The sequence below is a fragment of the Eublepharis macularius genome, chromosome 3 (genome assembly GCF_028583425.1).
Source record: "Eublepharis macularius isolate TG4126 chromosome 3, MPM_Emac_v1.0, whole genome shotgun sequence".
Classification (NCBI taxonomy): Eukaryota; Metazoa; Chordata; class Lepidosauria; order Squamata; family Eublepharidae; genus Eublepharis; species Eublepharis macularius.
In genome coordinates, this window is record NC_072792.1 from 67,789,353 (window position 1) to 67,809,100 (window position 19,748).

Consider the following 19,748-nt stretch of genomic DNA (forward strand, 5'->3'; position numbering starts at 1 on the left):
GGATCAACTGGAAATAACCAGGGCAACAGGAATCTCCAAAAAAGTGCCATAGATACATTCCAGACATAAGAGCCCTATGAATACCACTCCTGTTGGGTGGAAGTTGCTTTTCTATAGCTGGTGTCTATGCAGCTGGGGTCATGTTTAAATGTCCAGCCAGTGGCAGGGACAAAAAACATGGTGTCAACATCATGACCAACCAATGGGAAAGGGCCAGGTCATGGGTCTTTTCAATGGTGTCTACAGTCCCCTCTAGTGGAATGTGAATTCTATGATCTCAAATTAGTGTGTCATATCTGCACTCATACAGTTGTTTCATATATACATGGTTAACTGTATGGAGCCACTCATAGGCAAAGCAGGGCTCAAATGGCTGGGGTAACATTTAAAAGACACAACTGCTGCAAGCACAAGGACTGATGCAACAGGGAGGAAGTAAGAAAAACCAAGGACAGCACAGGTTAATGTCAATATTGGAAGGAAGGATAAGGGCCCGCAAATCCCACCAGACTCCCTGGCACAGGTTCACAGTGTATCAAGGTAGACCAATCGGGGGCTGGCCCATTAGAAAACAATGAGTCAGACACAGTTTGGGACTGGGGAAGAAGATTTTGTTTTTACTATAGATGCATTCCCTAATGTGTGATGATGGTTTTAAATGTAGGTAAGATATTTACTTAAAATTGAATGACCGAACTACAGTGCACTGTTAGGAATCCAGGAATTCAACTTCATATTATAAAGCTGTGTGTAGTATGTGAAGGAGCAAAAGTGCTGTTGTGCTTGAAAGGAAATGAACTCTTCATTCTTTCCTAATCTAGCACCAGCCAGAAGCCCGCTCAGCTCTAGTGGAAATGAGAGCCTTCTCTGGACAACTCCAAGATGGGACACTTAGAATGATTTCCTAATGGGAAGAGTGCAAAGGTGCCCATATCTGATCAACTGAAGGAAATAGCTGGTGCAGAAGTAATAGGAAAAATGTCTCTGTGGCAGTGAATTTAATATTAGTTATGACTCAAATGGGGCTTTGCAAATTCTTAAACGTCATTCTTAAAATATCTAGTTTCCTTATGAATATGTAAATTTTAAAAAACCATACACTGAAAACATCACTTTTTACTTCAGGATTCTCTTATATCCCTTTCCCAACCCAAATCCTCATGTGTGAAAAATGTCAATTAAACAGGAATGCTTCTTTTGTTTATGGGATATCACAGTAATAATGTATATCAAAATATTTTAAAATCTGTCATCAACGTGTTAACTACATAACCTAAAATAAATACCTTCACATTAAAGTCAAGGAAGTAGAAACCCAGAAGTGTCATGGGGGCCCTCTGGTACATGGTATAGAGAGTTGCATGGGCAAACGTTGTGCGTGTTTGCTCAGAGCAGTGAGTGCCTGAATCTCTTGACCTGGAGGAGCTGTCAGGGGCAGCAAAGTTTGAAGATGAGTCTTCCATGGGCCTGCTACAGTAATCATGCACCTGTGATAACTCATCTGTTGCCATGGAGAATGAAGATCTTGGATTCCTCAGAAGAGACTCATTCCTCAGACAGAGAGCTGATACTCTCTAATGTTCTTGGGATGGGGGAGAAGGATTCTTGGAAGTGAAAGATTTGATTCTTAAGGATGTAGAGAAATGGTTTTGTGATGGACATTTTCACCATGTAGTAATTTGCATGGCAGGATGTGAAGGCTGTGGGCATTACATGCCTTCTAGATAGGCTAGAAGGTAGTGTGTAGGAGGAACCAGTGGTCATGGGGAATGTTGGCACCACTGATGCTGAGAAGTGTAGTTGTGAGGATGAGGGATGAAACATTGTTATGATCCAACAAAGTTGTTTTTATATTCTTACCTCTGACCATTTCAGCCACAGAATGCATTAGTTTGTCCAAGATTACAGTACTGGTTCTATTGGTGAGCCAGAATGAAAGCCTGCATCTGCTAAGTACATATTCACTGCTTCATGCACTTTCTACAATCAAGTATAATAAAAAATATTCTGGAATTTTGTTCTAGAAGGCAACAAATAAACAGTTATTCTGCAAGAACATCTTTTCCACAGTGCATATCCAGGGAAGGAGCACACAGGGAGCCAATGAGGCACTCCTTTGACATAACACGGAGATATGACAGCAATAACAGGGAGCAATGTTGGTGCAAGCTGGTGCCCCAGTGAGGAAGGAGGCAGACACTGGGGCATGGCATTGACTCCCTAAGCCACTCCATTGTGGGAACATCCACCCAAACTAGCTGGAAGTTACAACAGCAAAAATCATAGTATAGGCTATAGATGCTATACAATAGGACAACTAAGCACACATCTCCCTCCGGTGTGAGTCTGCCCAAAAGCTCAGGCAAAGCACAGGATGCCAATTATAGATGCAATCAATTACATCCTCCCCAGCGACAGCCAACTCCTTCCCCCTGCACTACCTAAACCCCAGCCAGAATGCTCTATAGCTCAGTAGGTAGGGTAGAAGGCATGGGACTCTGTCTCAGAGGTCTCTGCTGTCCATACTTAGAGTGCACTTTGGTGGCAGGAGAGACACAGAAGGGCACATAGCACTTATACTCAAGGGGGATAGCAAAGTCCATGGTATGTGGCTAATTTGTCTCATTTCAGAAACTTAACAGGTACTCTATTTCCAGAGGCTCAACCCAAAAGGGTGACCATGCACTGACAAGTAAGCAGGGGTGGAGATTCAGCTGCTCACACCCAGGATTCTACATCTGCTTCCCTGTTCCCCTTGCACAAGCCTGGGCACTGCCTTAACTATGCTGGCTCCCATTCCTGAGGCTAGCAGTCCACGCATATGGGGGTGACCTGGGCCAGATCCACCTGGCACTATAATAGTAACAACAAACAACAAACAATAACAACAACAACATTCAATTTATATACTGCCCATCAGGACAACTTAACAACCACTCAGAGCATTTTACAAAGTGTGTTATTATTATCCTCATGACAATCACCCTGTGAGTTGGGTGGGGCTGAGAGAGCTCTGGAAGAGTTGTGACTGACCCAGCTGGCTTCAAGTGGTCTTCCAGATTAGAGTCCTGCTGCTCTTAACCACTACACCAAACTGGCTCTCGTGCAATGTGGAATAACCGCAGGGAAGCGTACCCCGCTGAGCTGCCTACAATACAAGGTGATGGTGGTGTTGGCAGCTGTTAGCACATTCCTTTGCCAGGGTACTCCCCAAACATAACTTTGGTTTGGGGTGACTGGTAGCTGCCCCATTGCTCTCTGAGGATCAGCTAGCCAGGCACCTATGGGATTCATTGCCTTGCAGGACTGGAGTCCTATATATCAGAAGTAGCAGGTGGAGCAGTTGCAGTTGCAGAGCACTTCCTCACTGGATCAGTAAGTGTCATTTGGAGGGCTACAGCAAGTGTCTCAGAGGGATTCCATGGCAAATTCACACCCCCTCCCCATGGGTATGGAAGCCCAGACCCTACCAGGGTCCCACAGGCATGGATGTGACTGGCACAGCATCTGTACCATTAGCCATTGCTACACATGTTTCTGTTTAGTATCTGTGTTTGGTGATTCAACAGTAAGAACTACGAGCATTACCAGTGCAGTTCCTGCCACTCTGCTCAGTCATTGGTTCAAGTCTACTTACTGGAACATCCTGTTTCTGGGATCTTTCCAACCAGAAAGTCTGCCTCACTCAGTTACATGCTGATCCTGTCTCCCCGTGGTCCCTGAGTGCAGCCGCAAAGGCATAGGCACCATACTAGGCAGAGGGAGGTGGCAACCCGGTTCATCAGACCCATTCAACATATGCCTTTCAATAAAGTCAGGCGTGTTCTACAACTGCCTGTTTGATTATGAGCAGATGAGACTGGCTCCATGCACCTTCCTGCCCCACCTCCTCCCCCTATTGGAGACTTCCCCTTAGGGCTGCCCCTTTACACATTGAGGAGTTTGGACTCTGACTAAGTGATACCCATGCTGAGATTGCTGTTGTTGCACTTTCTGGTGCCCCTTGACCTTTTTTTTGTTCAGCTACATAGCAAGGGTCCAGTGGCACCTTTAAGGGTGACCCCACAAATCTGTCCCCACCTCCTTTCCACACACACACTCTGTTGCCTGCTGTGAACAGCTCTCACCAAGACTGGGCTGGTGGGTGGTCCAATGCTCTGTATATGGCTGCTCTGGCATGGAGGGACAGTCTTTGGGTCCCACACAGCTCTGCTAGCATTTGATAAGCCATTCAGCTTGGAGCAAGGGACCCTTGGTGGACCCAGTGAAGCTGCTGTCACAGGTTCAGCAGAGAGGGGCCAAAATGATGAGTCTCCAGGGTGATTCACCAGCTGGGCCACCTCATTCTCCTTTTTGCAGTTTGCGGGGCACAATGTCAGCTCCAGGGCTTTTGCTTGCCTCTCGCTAGGAGTTCCAGCCATGTTGTCCCAGTGCCTTTCCACTCAGCCATGCCTGTCGGTGCAGTGGCCTCTGCCTGGCTCCATGTGGCTGGTGGTGAGGCCAGGGCTGCAGCGGAGTGGCTAATGCCTAATGGCATGTCTCTTTTGAACTTACCCTCTTAGCAGACTGGTTGGGATGTTGTCCTGGGTGTGCGGGTAGGGCCTCTGTCTTTTTCTGTCTTTCTTTTTTCTTTTTTACCTTTTGAGGGGTGTGTGTGACTTAAAGCAGCGGTAGCTGCATTTGGGCAGCATTTTTGCTGCCAGTCAGGTCCTTCCTGGGGAATGGGTGAGTGTCCTGTTCACCACATGGGTATCTATCCCCTCTGGGCTGCACAGGCAACATGCCTCAGTTGGGGTTATGCTGACACTAGAGGTTTCCTCCCTATCCACTGACTCTCTATGGGGGGGAGTGGCATTGAGGGGTGGTGGCTGGATCAGCAGGTGGTGATTTGCTGTGCCAGTGTGCCACTCACAGGAGTGTCATTGGCTGCCATCGTCGGATTGGTGGATGCTGCAGGGGTTGCTGTGGACAGCAGTGTGCTTGTTATGCTGTTGGTGCTTTGCAGAGGGGTACGTGTTGTTATTACCTCCTGTGGGATGTATCAAGGGGACAGACAAGCATCACTGCTTTTGTCTTGCTAGCTGCCTGCCACCACCACAGCAGCCCTCAGGATTGCTCTGCTCAAGTATTAAAATGCAAGGCAGCTGTTCTAAGGAAGGCTCAGGGCATGACGGCAGGTGTGTGGATTTCAGAAGAAGCAGAAGTTATGGGGCATTTTGATTACCTGGTTTAAACATCCATCCTTGCTGGGTCTGCCCTGCTTCATCTTGCACAATATTTTCATTTCCAGCTGGAACAAAAAAAGAACTAATTGAATTTACTGGAATTATATGACTAAATTTAGGTAGCAACATCTCAAAGGGAAGAAGGTGCTATATCACTTTCCCATCAGGCATGTGGGGGCTCTTCCTTCCTCTTCAACCATTTCAAAAGTTGCCCTTTGTGTTTTCTCTCAGAGAAGATCTAATGTGTACTCTGGATTCTGATGAGTTCATACTTCTATCTGTTACCACTATCAATCTTTTATTTTTATTCTTACATCCTTTTTCAAACAAATAAGGAATATCTTGTTTCTTAGCAGATTAGGTGACGGTGGTTGGCAAGTCACCCCCCTAAGCAAGTGTTGCTATGAAATTTCCTCACCCACATCCAGGGAGTGTTGTTGTTCCTCTGCTTACACAGTGGATACGTCCAGATTGAGAAACACACGCAATCAAGCAGACACTTCTCATAACTTTCAAGTTATCCCCCTAGGAAGCCCAGGCTCTCCTTTTGCTATGCTCCTTCCATTCTGGCAGAAGCTGTAATGAAATGGCAGGAGCATGAAAAACTGGTACATCTCAGTCACATGGATACCAATCAGTACCCATGATGCCACCTCATATTAAGTGAGCCCATTGGTCTATCAAGGCCAGCATTGTTTACTCTGACTAGCAGTGGCTTTCTGAAGTCTCAGAAAGAGGTTTTTCACACCACTGGCTACCTGACCCTTTTAACTGGAGATACTGAGAATTGAACCAGGGATTTTCTACATGCAAAGCAAATGCTGTACTACTGAGCCACAGTCCCTCCCCTGAAGTAATTATTTTATATTTTTAAATTTTTGCATTTGATATTTTCATTCCTTTTACCCTCTTTTCCTAAGTGACTAAAGTTTCCCCCTCCACCCCTTTGTGCCTCCTTCCGATCTTTCCTTTCCTCCCCAAACCCAGTGGCAGGTATCTGTAAAAATATGCCCTACGTGTGATCAGTTGCATTCTCATTATTATCCAAAGTATTTCTATTCTCATAGTTGCTAATGTAAACAGATGGCATTAAAAACAAGATGGGACGGGATAGCTGAGTCCCTGTTTCTAGAGGAGGAAACGTCTCTGAACTCCAGTCACGTTTGATGGAGCTACTGAAGCATGCGCACAAGCTGAGCACGGAGCTGTCCAAGTGCTGAAATTTATAGTCAGTGTAACATCACAGCTCTTTCCTCTCATTCCGGCACAGGGAGCTTAGCTTTTCCTTGAGCCCAACACCAATCATATCCTCACGATATTTACAACTTGCTGATAAGAAAAAAGGAGGGGAAGGCAAAGAGCCCTCCCCATTTTAACGACGATTCGTACAAATACCAGTCTATAATTCCAACGGAAATAAAATCAGCTGTTGAAGACAAACCAACGTGCAGCGTTATTCCCTTTTGCATAATGTTGTAGAGAGGCATTTGGGGTTGGGGGGAGGAGGAGGGGATTCAGCGTTTGTGTAAAAGCAGAGAACCATCAGTTCAGATGCTTTGTATCTTCTGTGTTGGCTGCTCGGGATGAGCCTGGGTTTAACCTAACAATGATTCCGAGGACTGGTACTTCTGATTTTTTACCATCTTCAATGGGTACAAATGCAGCTCTTCTCTTTCTGCTTTTAAAGAAATTTAAATTACTGCTGGATTTGGGAATTTAGACAAGACATAGTACTTTCTCTTCCCCTTCCCCTTGGTTGACTGGAATCGTTTCTGGGATATTTTTTCCACATACAACGCAGAAAACAGGAGGAATGAACCGGCAGCTAGTGAACATTTTGACAGCCTTGTTTGCCTTTTTCGTAGAGACATACTACTTCAGGTAGGTGAACCATTAATATTCGGAAAGCTGCTGTTCAAAGTATAGGCATTAGAACTGAGTTATTTTGCTGAGGCTGTAAATGTTTCATTTTAAATTTGGCAAGGGACAGTTTTTCCATATGAAAAGAGCTGTTGCTTGGTAACAAAAATGCTGCACAAGTTTGTGCAATAGTGACATAGGGACACTTTCCTCTAGAGTGAAATGCTTATACATGATGAAACTAAAAATATTTTCCCCATCAATGCCAAAGCTTTCAATTAGCATCTCTATTTCCTGTGGGATAGAGGAATCAGTTTGTCAGGAAGCAGTCATTTTTGTCTGAACGTATACACTAAAGAGAACTTAAAGTGGACCAGTTATCATTTAATGTTCATTGCCCAATGTACTCATCATCAGAATAACTAAAGGGTGGGTTTCCATACTCCTTTGTATGTGAGATAGTAATTCTGATTATATTAGAGGCTGCGAATCAGGAATCTGAGGGTGGCAATCACTCTGGATTAATTACCCCAGAGCATAAGAATGTAGTGCAAGATGAGCAGATAGATATTTTTCTTGGGATAGGGCATCTTAAAATATTGGTTTGATTAAACTATAAATGAAAAAGAAAAGTTTGAGATATTGTCATTTTAGCTGAGTTTCAAAACATGATTATTTATTTGGGGTACATGTGTATTACAGGTGAAGAAAATATGTAGAGCAAGCATGAAATATTAATTATATTAACAAGTTGAAATGTCCATGTAAGTTACAGCTGATGCATCTCAGTGAAACTATTGGTGGCTTGTGAAGGATTATTCCTAATGACTGTAATGAGCGGTTAGTCTTTCTCTTTTCTAAAATACACAAACTCCTTCATTCTAATTGTTTAAAAGTGTTGTCATATTCTATTTAACAATATTTAATCTAAGTACAGAATGTTATAAAGGTGAATGAGGTTGGATCATATTGCCATTTCATTTTGCAGGAGGAAAGCGGAATGTCGTGCTGACAATCCAATATGTATATATTCTCTGTATTCTATATAGCAATATTTGTTTGTTTCATTGATCTCTCTTCATACTTGATCAGTTTTATCACTTATTTAAAATAGAATAGGAACATAGCATGTTATAAAGGGACTCTTTTGAGACTGTTACTCTTGATTCCTATTAGATGGATTATTAAACTACACCAAATAAAGTAAGTTGTTTTGACAAAATAGAATATTTTAAATTCTGAGAAAATGTTAATTTCCTTATGGATCCAATTTGTTCATTTCAAGTGCCTCTTGTTCCTTGTCTTGGGGGAAAATGCCTAACATGCTGTATGCACAATGCTCTGAAAGCATGGGAGAACAATTAATACCTAATAAGATTTAAATTGATATGAATGTTGTGAGGAGGAGCTATTATCCTTGCTTGATGCAGGCTGATAGAGAATTAAAATCTTCACATCTCACTGTTTCCCAGAGGAAATAAACAGAATTGATGAAGAATCAAGTCACTTAATTAATGCCTATAAAGGTTTTATAGCTTTGGTGCTTGTGTATTGTTTTGAACACTAACAGAGCTAAGGTTTACAATTGGTACGTAATAAGTTTTTGCCAATCATCACCACTATAACTTCAACATATAGTGCAGAGTTATTTTATAATGGACTGCATGTGACACACACTAGTATGGGCTGCTGTAATAGCTATACTCGGGATAATTACTTGAAAGCCTGGATTGAGCACACCTCCTAAAATCATTCATATTTCTGATATAATTCCTTTAAAAGTGTGTTGCTTTTGAGAACTATATAGGTATAACCAGGACATAATCATTCACGTAATCAAAGTCTGGTTTTTTGGAAACTGCCACACAAAATACCAATGTGAGTATAATGGAAGCTGAATAAATGCTAATGCTAGCTAATAATGTGTTTAGGACGACTTTCTGTAAAGAACATGATTCCAGATCTGGGAAATCCCCTTCACAGACGCTGTCTCCTTCAGATTTTTTGGACAAATTGATGGGACGAACATCAGGTTATGATGCACGAATAAGACCAAATTTTAAAGGTAAGTCCATTTAAATTAATTGGGAATCTGTAATATACAAACTCTGTTAAATTTACACAGAGATTCTGAACAATGCAATCCTAAGCAGAGTTACTTCAGTCTAAACCCATTGAAATCAACTGGCTTAGACTGGAGTAACTATGCTTAGGATTGCACTGGAAGTGTATTAGTTTAATTTTAGGCTTTTCTGTGGCCCTGTTCTCAGAAGCATGTTGATCACATGATTATTCAAATGATTCTTTGCATATGTTGAGAAGCCATCACAGTTTAAACACGACAGAAATACTACATAAATTCAAAGCACAATACTTTTCAATGGAATCACTTTGTACATTCAGATATGAGATATCAAGGTGTGTCCTTTGTTTTTTTATACTTCATTGCCATACACTTGAGGACTGTTGTATGTGGACTTAATTTCATTGAAAAGCATAGTAACTCAGGTGATGAGGTATTCTTTATATGTGGTGTTAAGTCTGTGATGTCTAATTTCACTTGATGTTGCAGTCAGCAAATGATGAACATGTTTTGAGAACCAGTTCGCAGTATTAGGTACTCAAGTGATGTGATATCAAGTGGTTTACATGCCCTTTGATCTGATTTTATCTGTGGAGTTCTACTGGTTTCAGCAGGTATATAATGGTACTAATCTAATCTAGTGTAGCTGAGAGACATCCTTATCTTTAAATTACAGATTAATCTGCAGAAGAGTATAATGGGAATTCTGTCAAATCCACTTGGAAGCTGCTGATTATAGGCATACCACTGCTAAATCAGGGTATTAAGTAAGGTAAAGGTAGTCCCCCTGTGCAAGCGCCGAGTCATTACTGACCCATGGGGGGACGTCACATCACAACGTATTATATATTATATATTAATAAAATTTATGGAAAGAGGGTATCTTCATTTATTGATGATGTGAATTAATATTGTATACAGTGCTGTTTTCTAGTGTTGTTATGATTTAGAACTTTATCATTTAAATCAGGCCATTCTGGGCGTGATGCATTTGGGAATGAATTTCTGTCTCCAAAAAGTGACGTTTCCTCTATTTTTGTACTCTTATGATGTGCCTTAATCATGTGTCTATGAAACTGCCTCCTTTTACAAGAAGGTCTAAACTGAACATGTTGCTGTCTTTGAGAAAGTAGCTGGGGGAGTCTGCTTCTCTGCATCTTCCAGTCTGTTCTCTTCCTGAATTCTTCATTCTGGTGTTCAGCATCTTCTCTTTCCATTGACTTTTAGCTTGTTCCCCACTCATTCTTTTGAGGAACGCTATTGCGAGAAAGTTAAAAAAAATAACAGGAATAAAATATGAACAGATATGGAAAATTCAATTACATTTAAGTGAAGAGCTGATTTTTCACACAGGACTTTGGGAATGGACTTGAACTTGGAGGAGGAGGAGGAGCAGGATCTCTGAAAGGCTTGTAGATTTCATAATTATAGAGGAATCAAGAAAAGGCTTATGTATGTCCTCCTTCAAGTAATCACTGGGGACATGTTTAACTTTGGATTTGGATTCCTTATTATAACAGGATTAAACGTATTTATTACTGAAGATGGAAGTATTCAGAACCCATGGTAAAACAAAATTGTGTGAAAACTTTTGAGTAGATTTTCATTCTAAATTGAGCCCTTTCTTTGATACCTATAAACTGTTATGTTTTTTGCCTCATATTGGCCTTTAGAGATTTTAAAGGGTGTTTTCACAGGGGAAAGGAAGGAAGGAGGACGCTTCTGTTCATGTAGCCTCTTTTTGTTCAGAATACCAAAACATATAAGGCAACTTTTTGAATTGTACTGAGTTTTGTTAGTTTAAAAGCATTTATGTTCTTCACTGAACAAAAACAGTCTTGTAACTCCAAAGCGTACATGCTCCTTTATCAATAGAACTTGATGTAATGAAGGATACCACTTTATTTCTATTATTGTTCTCTGAACCTAAGATGGTAACAGCTGCCCACACTTAATCTTTAGATGGCATGCATGGAGTAGGAAAGAGTGTGTTTGTTCTTTTAAAATTCTAATAATTGTAAAAGTTGGCATTTGGAGAGTCTGGCAGCAAGACTGCGATGCAGAGGGTATCTGTGGCTTCTGTCTCATAGATCTGTTTCAAGCTTGCTTATGCACTTTCAGTGCAATCTACACAGACTAGCAGGTGTACATTAGCATTTAGAATGTTTAATTACTGCTTAATGAAGGAATGTTACATTACAATAAAACTGCATATTTAAATAAAAATATTCTCAGGAGGGTTGTCAACTTCCAGGTGGGGTCTGGAGTTCTCTCAGAATTACAACTCATCCTCAGAGTACAGAGATCAGTTCCCCTGGATTAAATGACAGTCAAGGGGGGGCTGACATTAAACCCTGCTGAAGTCCCTCCCCAAACCTCACACTCTCCTCAGAAACCTCATCCTCCCCAGGCTCCACCCTCAAATCTCCAGGAATTTCCCAACCCAGAGTTGGCAATCCTATTTCTTGAGCATTTTAAGCATGAGAAGAGGATTTTTTTTTTTTTACAAAAACCAGAAGCAAATCTAATGGGATTAGTATTTAGGTATAGGGCAAATTTATTACTTTGAATATCATTTTGTTTAAAAAGTTGGTTAATGTTTCTATATTCAGTCAGTGCTTGTGTTTTGTCAATAACAGTGACATCACAACTTCTCAAAAATATTATTCTGTACAACCCACTAAAAATACAGCACTAAATGCTAATCCGAAATCATGACCAATGAAAAGCCCTAATAAATATAGCCTTTCCAGAACCTATACCAGTTTCAGAATCACATAAAAATCTGTTAAATCCTATTTAATAACTCACTTGTTGAATGCAAGCCCCCCAAGATGGCATCAAGCCTCTTTTTATAGCTTCCATCATCTCCCACTTGCCTTATTCACCATCTCCTACTTGCCCCTCCCACTGCAAATCCTTGCAGTTACACACTTGGCATATATTTGCATGATGATCATGCTTCCATTAAGAACATAAGAAACTGCCTTATAGTTGGACCATTGGTTCATTTTGTCTATCACAGGCCGTTTCCACACGTCTCCCCCTCCCGAAAAATAGCGCAAAACTTACAGAACGATGCGCCTTCATGGTACGATTTTCCATCATGACGTTGCTTCATGGCATGTTTTCTGATGTCATTGCACCACGAAGCAAAGTCATGTTGGGAAATCGCGCCATGAAGGTGCGTCATTCTGTAAGTCTTGTGCTATTTTTCGGTGGGGGGAGGAGACATGTGGAAACGGCCGCAGCCTACTGCTCTGACTGGCAGCAGTTCTCTAAGATCTCAAGCAGATGTCTTATCTAATCTTGCTGTGGTCCTTTCCCACTGGAAACAGTAGGGATCAAACCCTGAACCCTTCTGCATGTAAAGCATATTCTCTACCACTGAGCTGGGTGCTTTTAATTTCATGACCCACTGAAAGTTTTCTTTGTCAGTATTTCTATAATCATTTGTGTGTTTGGGGGGGGGCGGGATTTTCCAAACACTATTTCCCTAAATCTCAACCCCAGCCATCTTCCTTCACATCAAATGCTGTAGGAGTGCATGTACCTGACAATCATTTAGCGGCAATTTGCATGAAGATTGTCTCTGACTAGGTGCTGCCAGTTGATATTTCCTGTGAAAAGCAATGCAAAGAGCCAAAGTAATTGGGCAGCTAGTATTTCCTACTATGAGAGCTTCAGTATATGAAAGAAATATGACCCCTAAGGTGAGGAGGTCTCTTGGGGGAATAGTGTCATGCAAAAGAGGGAACAAGTGTATTCTTGAGATGGTAGGGTGACCCTGACTGGATGTAAATTTAGCATAATGATCAGAATTCAGTTAATTTGCATGTATACAAAATGGACAAAAGACTTACATCCAGTTAACACAGCTGGATTCTTTCTTTCCTTTTTTGGTACATCTGCTGGTGGCAGCTGGTATACCTTTTCCTGTGTAAGGCTTCAGGCTACAGTTAGACTTTTCTGCGCAGAGTTCCCCCCCCCCTCACTGTACAGAAATAATGAAAAGGCAGTTCATGCAGGTCAATAATGCACTACAAATGCAATATTCTGTTTGGGTGCCAGTACAAATCATGATGGACTGGTTTGTCCATCAGCCGGAGGTTTATTACTTGATACGTCACAGATAAAGGTGAGAATTGCTTCCATGCAGAAGTAATGCACATAGAGAAATGCAATGTGAAATGATATAAAAGCCAGGTCTGAGTTTGAGGTGTGATGACTCTATTCTGTGTTCCGGTCATCATGTTGCCCATACAGATGAACAGGGTGGCTTAGACACCTGTACTATTCTGGCGAGTGGTAAAAAAAGGATGGTGCCACATATCAGTTGCAAGGCTATAATGAAATATATGGTAGAATGTGTGGATCAATGGTTCTCACAATCCACTTTCTGAATGATGTATGAAATCATGTTCAAACCCTGCCTTTTGTTTCTTTAGCCCTTGAAGGTCAATGCAGGGATTCTGCTGAGATGCATGAGCTGAGGAGGAACTGGATGTTCTGTGTAAGGCTGTGACCTTTTTCCTGGGGGAAAAAGTGCTTTAATACTTGCTTGCATATCAGTGCTTTCTGTAGTTGCATGTCAGACAAAAATACAATAGGTGCTCTTTTACATCACTACATTACTATGTTTTGCACCTGTTGAAATTCTGCCTTTTATGCAACTGTTCACTGTACAGAGCCTTAGTCAAGAGTAAGGATGATGGGAACAAATAAGATGCTGCGATTACTAAGGGAGGCAAAAAGTTTCTGCAATTGTGTGCCATTTGATCAGCATCAATGATCAATGAGCCTTACTGGTCTTACCTTCACCTACTCATAACGGGGTGAAATAGAGCACTAGCCTAATACATAGATTAGAAGCTGCATGGGAACTGATGGTTGGTTCTTACTGAAGCAAGCCATGGAGGGATTGGCTAGGGGAAACTACAACTGAAGACAACCTGGAAGACACACTACAACTGAACGCAACCCAGAAACTACAACTGGTCCAGAATACGGCAGCTTGACTATTGTCAAGGGCTAGCTGCCAGGAACATGTTCTCCATTTTGAAACAGTTACATTGGTTGTCAGTCCATTTTCAAGTTCAATTCAAGGTTCTTGCATGACCTTCACAACCTGGGACCCACATATTTGAAGGACTGTCTCTTTCCAAATGTCCCAATGTGCCACGTTGCCAACTATGAACCTCAGGCAGCCTTTTGTTGGCTGTCCCCTCCTTGGAAATCTTCTGGAGGCATTGCAAGCCTTGCTTTTTTACCAGGGCTTTTGAGGGGGTATGAAAGGCGAGCATCTTTTTGGAAGGGGTGATGTTATCTTGGTTTTAATTTGGAATTTTAAAAATCATTTTGAAGCCACCTTTTACTATGTGGAAGGGCAGGGTATAAATTCTTCAATAAAATATGTAATAAATAAGTAAATAAGTGATACATGCTCATTACCTTGAGAGACAGATGTGGCCCCTTAACATATGACTCTTCTGAGCACTGTTATCCAGTATGTTCCCCACCTTGGGTTGCCAACTCTGATCTGGGAAATTCCTGGCTATTTGGGAACAGTGTCATTTGAGGGGGAATTTGGAGAGTGATTTTAGCTAGAATCTATGGTATACCACTGAGTTTTCTCTCTGAAGCTACTATTTCCTCCAGGGGAACTGATCTCTGTAGTCTGGAGATCAGTTGTAATTCCAGGAGAACTCCAGGACCCACCATGGCAACCCCTAACCCTACATTTCAGGAATGTGGGTAAGCCCATCAGGCCATCGTCCAATGAGGTTTCTGGTTGCCTGATGGTTCCAACCTTTAAACATCTGCCACTGGAGGGGCTGGAGGACAAGTAAGCTGCAAGCCTCCCTGAGGTGGGGTCCTCACGCCAGGGATAAAAGTAAAGGGTCTATCCTTTCCAGCATCCCACTACCCTTCTCTGCAACCTCTCTGCTGTCATCCCTGCATCCAGGCAGCTCGCAGGAGGACAGCAAGCTAGCTACACAGAAAAGCAAGTAAAATCACCATCATCACAGCAACTGCTGAGGAAAAGAGCAAGCTGGCCAGAGTGGAGTAGTGGTGGTTTTATTTCCCTTTCTTGCCTGGCCTGCTCTCCGAGCAATTTCACACACTTACCTGAACAGCTGAAACTGAGAACCAGTTTGGTGTAGTGGTTACGAGTGGCAGGACTCTAATCTGGAGAACCGAGTTTGATTCCCCACTGCTCCTTGTGTCAGTCACAGTTTCTAGGAGCTCTCTCAGCCCCACCTACCTCACAGGGTGATTGTTGGCATACTTTGTAAACCGCTCTGAGTGGGCATTAAGTTGTCCTGAAGGGTGGTATATAAATTGAATGTTATTATTATTATTAATATTATTAACTCATGATGGGGTGGAGAGATATAGAGCAAACAGGCAGAAAGGGAAGTGAAGGGTGCATAAGCTTCCCACTTCTGGAGTCTAGTGTGGGCTAGCAAACAGTGCTGGCTTGGAATGCTTATGGCTTGACCCGAATAGGCTTCTGCAGTGGGAAACCGGTAAGCCCTTTCTATCGCTGCCTTCTTGCTCTTTTCCCCTCACACCAGATATACAAGGGCTGGCTAATGTTCAACAGTGTGTCAGGGGGTAAACAACTTTACATGCTCATGGTACTCTGGTAATCAAAAAGGTCATAATTATAGTTATTTATCTAACATTAATCGTTTTTTATTTTATGTATGTGCTTGGTAGGAGGCATGAGGCACTCAGTAGTCATGTGGCACTTTTGGTTGATAGTAATTGTGAATGTGGCTCTCCAAGAGCCAAAGGGTGCGTACCGCTGCTTTAAGAGACCGTGAAGGACATAATTCTGCTTAGGAATGCACTGTAAATATTTGAACAGTGAAAGGAAGGATGTGGTACAACCCACATGAGAGTGAATTATATTTGAAGGCAGGTGAGAAATCACATCTTTGAATGTCCTCTACATAAAAAAATTCTGCATGTATAAAAATTAGCTGATCAGGGAGGAGGTTTCCTGATGACATCCTAGCTTCACACCAGAGTGCTGTTTTTAGTATTTTTCCACCAGCATGCTGAAATGGTACAGCCACAGGAGAACTGTTCACCTAATGTGTATGAATGTATAGGTCAGTCCTTATACTGCAATTATTCATGATTATATTTCTATGTAAACAGCATCCTCTTTTCTCTGTATAACCATTGATATCCTCCAGGCTTTTGGGATAAATGAGGTTGCACTATATATAGTGTCCTCACTGCCAGAAAATGTAGTGTCAGAGCTGTTATTTCATGTTCCAGTATGACAATGTGCCCCAAGTTGCTCCTTCTGATGTGAAAGGACATGTGAAAGTTACAGTTATCTCCATATTAGCAAGCTGCCGTTTGGCCGCACAAGGAATGCACTTATGAATAAATCATTTCTGGTTATAATTCATCTCTGAGTGTAATGTCATTTTCATGCTGAGTCAATGGGTTTAAATCTGGATAATAAACACACTGGACTAGGTCACTTATTTATAATTTACCCTGACAACAGTTTCAAATAATGGCTTTTGTACTTTATCCTTCTGGCATCAGGAATTTTTTGCCACGTTGAAGCCTATCGCTTAGTAATTTGCCAGTTGCACAGAGAAAGAATTGATAACATAAAATACTCAGAAAGAGAAAGTAAAAAATAAAGTATTACATGACAAGTAAATAGCAGGGAAAACAGTCACTGCATGAAAACAATTTCTTCATGTAGTAAGAGGGGTAGTATGCCAAGCGAATTAAAAAACCCATTCTTTTATTTTTAAGAACACTGCAATTTATATTAAAAATTGATCTCTGAACATGAATTGCAGAATTACAGTCCTGATTTATAAAATTCATAGGTCTGGCATTCCAGTTTGCATGGTGTACCCCACCCCCCACTTCCACCATGCACATACAAGCAGTGATGAAGAAGTGGTGTGTCCCTCCGCTGTGAACATGAGCAACAAATTGATTGAAGAAAAGCTCCAATACCTTTTCTGAGGAGAAAATAATCATGCAATTGGGTTTTACATGGATCCCAGTTCATATTTAATGTTATGAACATGGCAGAAGAGTTGGAGGTGCGCTGGTCCAATCTCCACATGAACTGGAAGATCCAGTGAATGTTTTATCAGGCTTTCCTACCTAAAACTATGTAGAAAAAAAATCATGGAAGAAATGAAATAAAAATCAGTAGAGTCTTCCTGGAATTTCTTCTGTGCATTAGTGATATCAAGTCAGAGGTATCAGTTGGATAAATCTTGCTGTTTCATGTTACCATGGCAGCATAAAAAATGCCCCCCCCCAGTCTGGTTCATTTTACCAAAAGGAGAATTGGATCGTGTAAGGTAGCCCAAAATCACATTGTTCCTTTCAATACCAGCTAAATCTAACGACTGATATAAGTAAGGGTGATCACACATCATACACCTTTCCTATTCCACTCAACCAGATCATGCTATTTTTCCCTACAAAGCTTGAAATAGTTTAGGACAGGGTACCTGAAAGACCACATCCTTATCCAGTCTACCAGAAGACCTTCCTAATAAGACCTGATCTCTCTGAACCCACCTGCAGAAATGACAGAGACAGGGCTTTTCAGAGTGGCACCTCAGCTGTCAAATGCCCACCTATGGAATTTATACTATTCTCTTTTAGGTGCCAGGACAAAACTTTTCTTATTAGCCAGTCTTTTAACTAGGGGTTTGATGTTTTAATAATAGTTTTTATAATCTGCTTCTAGTCTGAGGACTGTAATAAAGATCGTTTAGACTGCCTTCTGTTTTTTTATGAGTTTTTGTGGATTTCATTGGATCTGGATTTTATTGGCTGATTTTTAATCAATAATAAATATGGTGTAGTGGTTAGGGTCCCAGATCCTGGGAGGCCAAGGTTCAGATCTCCACTCTGCCTTTGAAACTTGCTGGATGACAATGGATGAGTCACATACTTCCAACCTCAGAGGGTCATGTGAGGATAAAATGGAGGAGAGGAGAAGATGTAAGATGATTTGGGTCCCCATTATGGGAAAAGGCAAGGTAGACATGAAGTAAATAAAAATGAATGTGTTTATGATTTTATCTTGTTTTATTTTGTGAGCAGCTTCAGGCAGGCCTCTGAGGAGGGGGCATATAGATGTTTTAAATAAATAAATAACTTATTTTGTGGGTAGTCATTATGAAAAGTATTCGGCTTACCCGGCAGCAGCGTACCTGTCACACCGGGAGCTGTCCTTTGCAGCCCCGCCCAGAGGGAGAGACAGGCTCCCTTCCCAGGCATCCGGCACTTTGGCCAGGGGCAGAGCCAAGGACCGTTTGCAGGCGGCTCCGCTTTCCCAGGCCTTCAGTTGCTTCGCACGCTCAGCACAGCCACCTCACCCTGTTTTAGTGCAGGATTAGCCGGCTGCTGTTTCCACAGCCAGGTTTATCCCTTTTCCCTGATTGGCCTTGGGAAGGGTTTTTTTTTAACTTTTTGCCTACCTTGTACTAATGGCAGTGTTTTGAGGTATTGGCTGGGTGGTGCGGTTTGGTTAGGTCACTGGCAGGAGAGTTTTGGGAACAGGGTGTGGGCCGGTGAGCACTCAGTGGCACTTCTCCATGGTTGGGGAACAGGGTCTGCCAACAGTGCAGTATGCTCGTTGATGGCTACCATAGCACAGGCAGACACCTGCAGGGATCCCCAGGGACAAGGCCTTCCCTCATGCTGTATGGGTGGGGCGTTAGGTGCTTGATGGGGGGATCCATTTGCTTGGCTGGCCGGGTTGCAGCCATTCCAATGGATGGCCTACACCCAGGGTTGTGGGGCTCACCCAGACAGGTCAAGGCGGAGGTCTGGGAATGATCCCGTGGCTTGACCTGTACCGCTTAGTTGACCCTTGCCGTGGTTTATGTTTAATGGTCATGTTAATAAATGGCCCTTTAATTCCAAGCCTGTGTCTGTCTCTTTACCCCAGCTGGGGCTGCAACTACAACTGCCCCCTCAAGTCACACATATGCTCTCAAGCACATTGCGGCCATTTTGCAATCTTTTGAAAAAGTCCTAAATATTTCAAACTTATTTAGAGTTTGAGAGTTCCCTTGTAGAACCTCTCAAGTTATAGAGCACTCAAGTTATCTTTTTAAAAAGTGAACAGTACAATCCTAACCACAGTTGTTACAGCCTTCTAAATCCATTGGCGTCAATGGGCTTAGAAGGGTTTACCTCTGTTTAGGATCACACAGAAAAAGGGGTGAGCCCCAACAAGACCATTCTACCCCACAGCCATGCCCTACCATACTTTGCCTTTTCTTATTTTCTCTCCCTCTCCCACTTCTAAATTTACTTGTTTGGGATCAAGCATTTATCTTGATTTTTTTTCCTGTGGCAAAACAAACTCTCCAATACATTAAAGTTATTCTGGCCATATATGCATGGGACAGACTATTGTGCTCATGACTAGCACTCGTATAGCTCAGAGGATAAAATACTGATGTAAACGGGGAAATCTGTGTATTTTCAGAAAGTGTTCCGTTCTGTATGATTCGTTTCTAGTTTCCAAAAATACAGAAAACTTCCCAGTGGCTAGATGGCAC

General features: G+C 42.1%; 1 protein-coding gene across 2 annotated transcripts in view; it reads left to right on the forward strand.

Moving 5' to 3' along the window:
* The first annotated feature begins 7,038 nt into the window (after positions 1 to 7,038).
* The window catches only part of GLRA2 (glycine receptor alpha 2), a 167,524-nt gene continuing 154,814 nt past the window's right edge, over positions 7,039 to 19,748 (forward strand). For both annotated transcript variants that reach the window (XM_054974106.1, XM_054974107.1), the window contains exons 1-2: positions 7,039 to 7,106; positions 9,017 to 9,150. In XM_054974106.1, coding sequence (XP_054830081.1) covers positions 7,039 to 7,106; positions 9,017 to 9,150 — 202 coding nt within the window. The remainder of the gene's footprint in view (positions 7,107 to 9,016; positions 9,151 to 19,748) is intronic.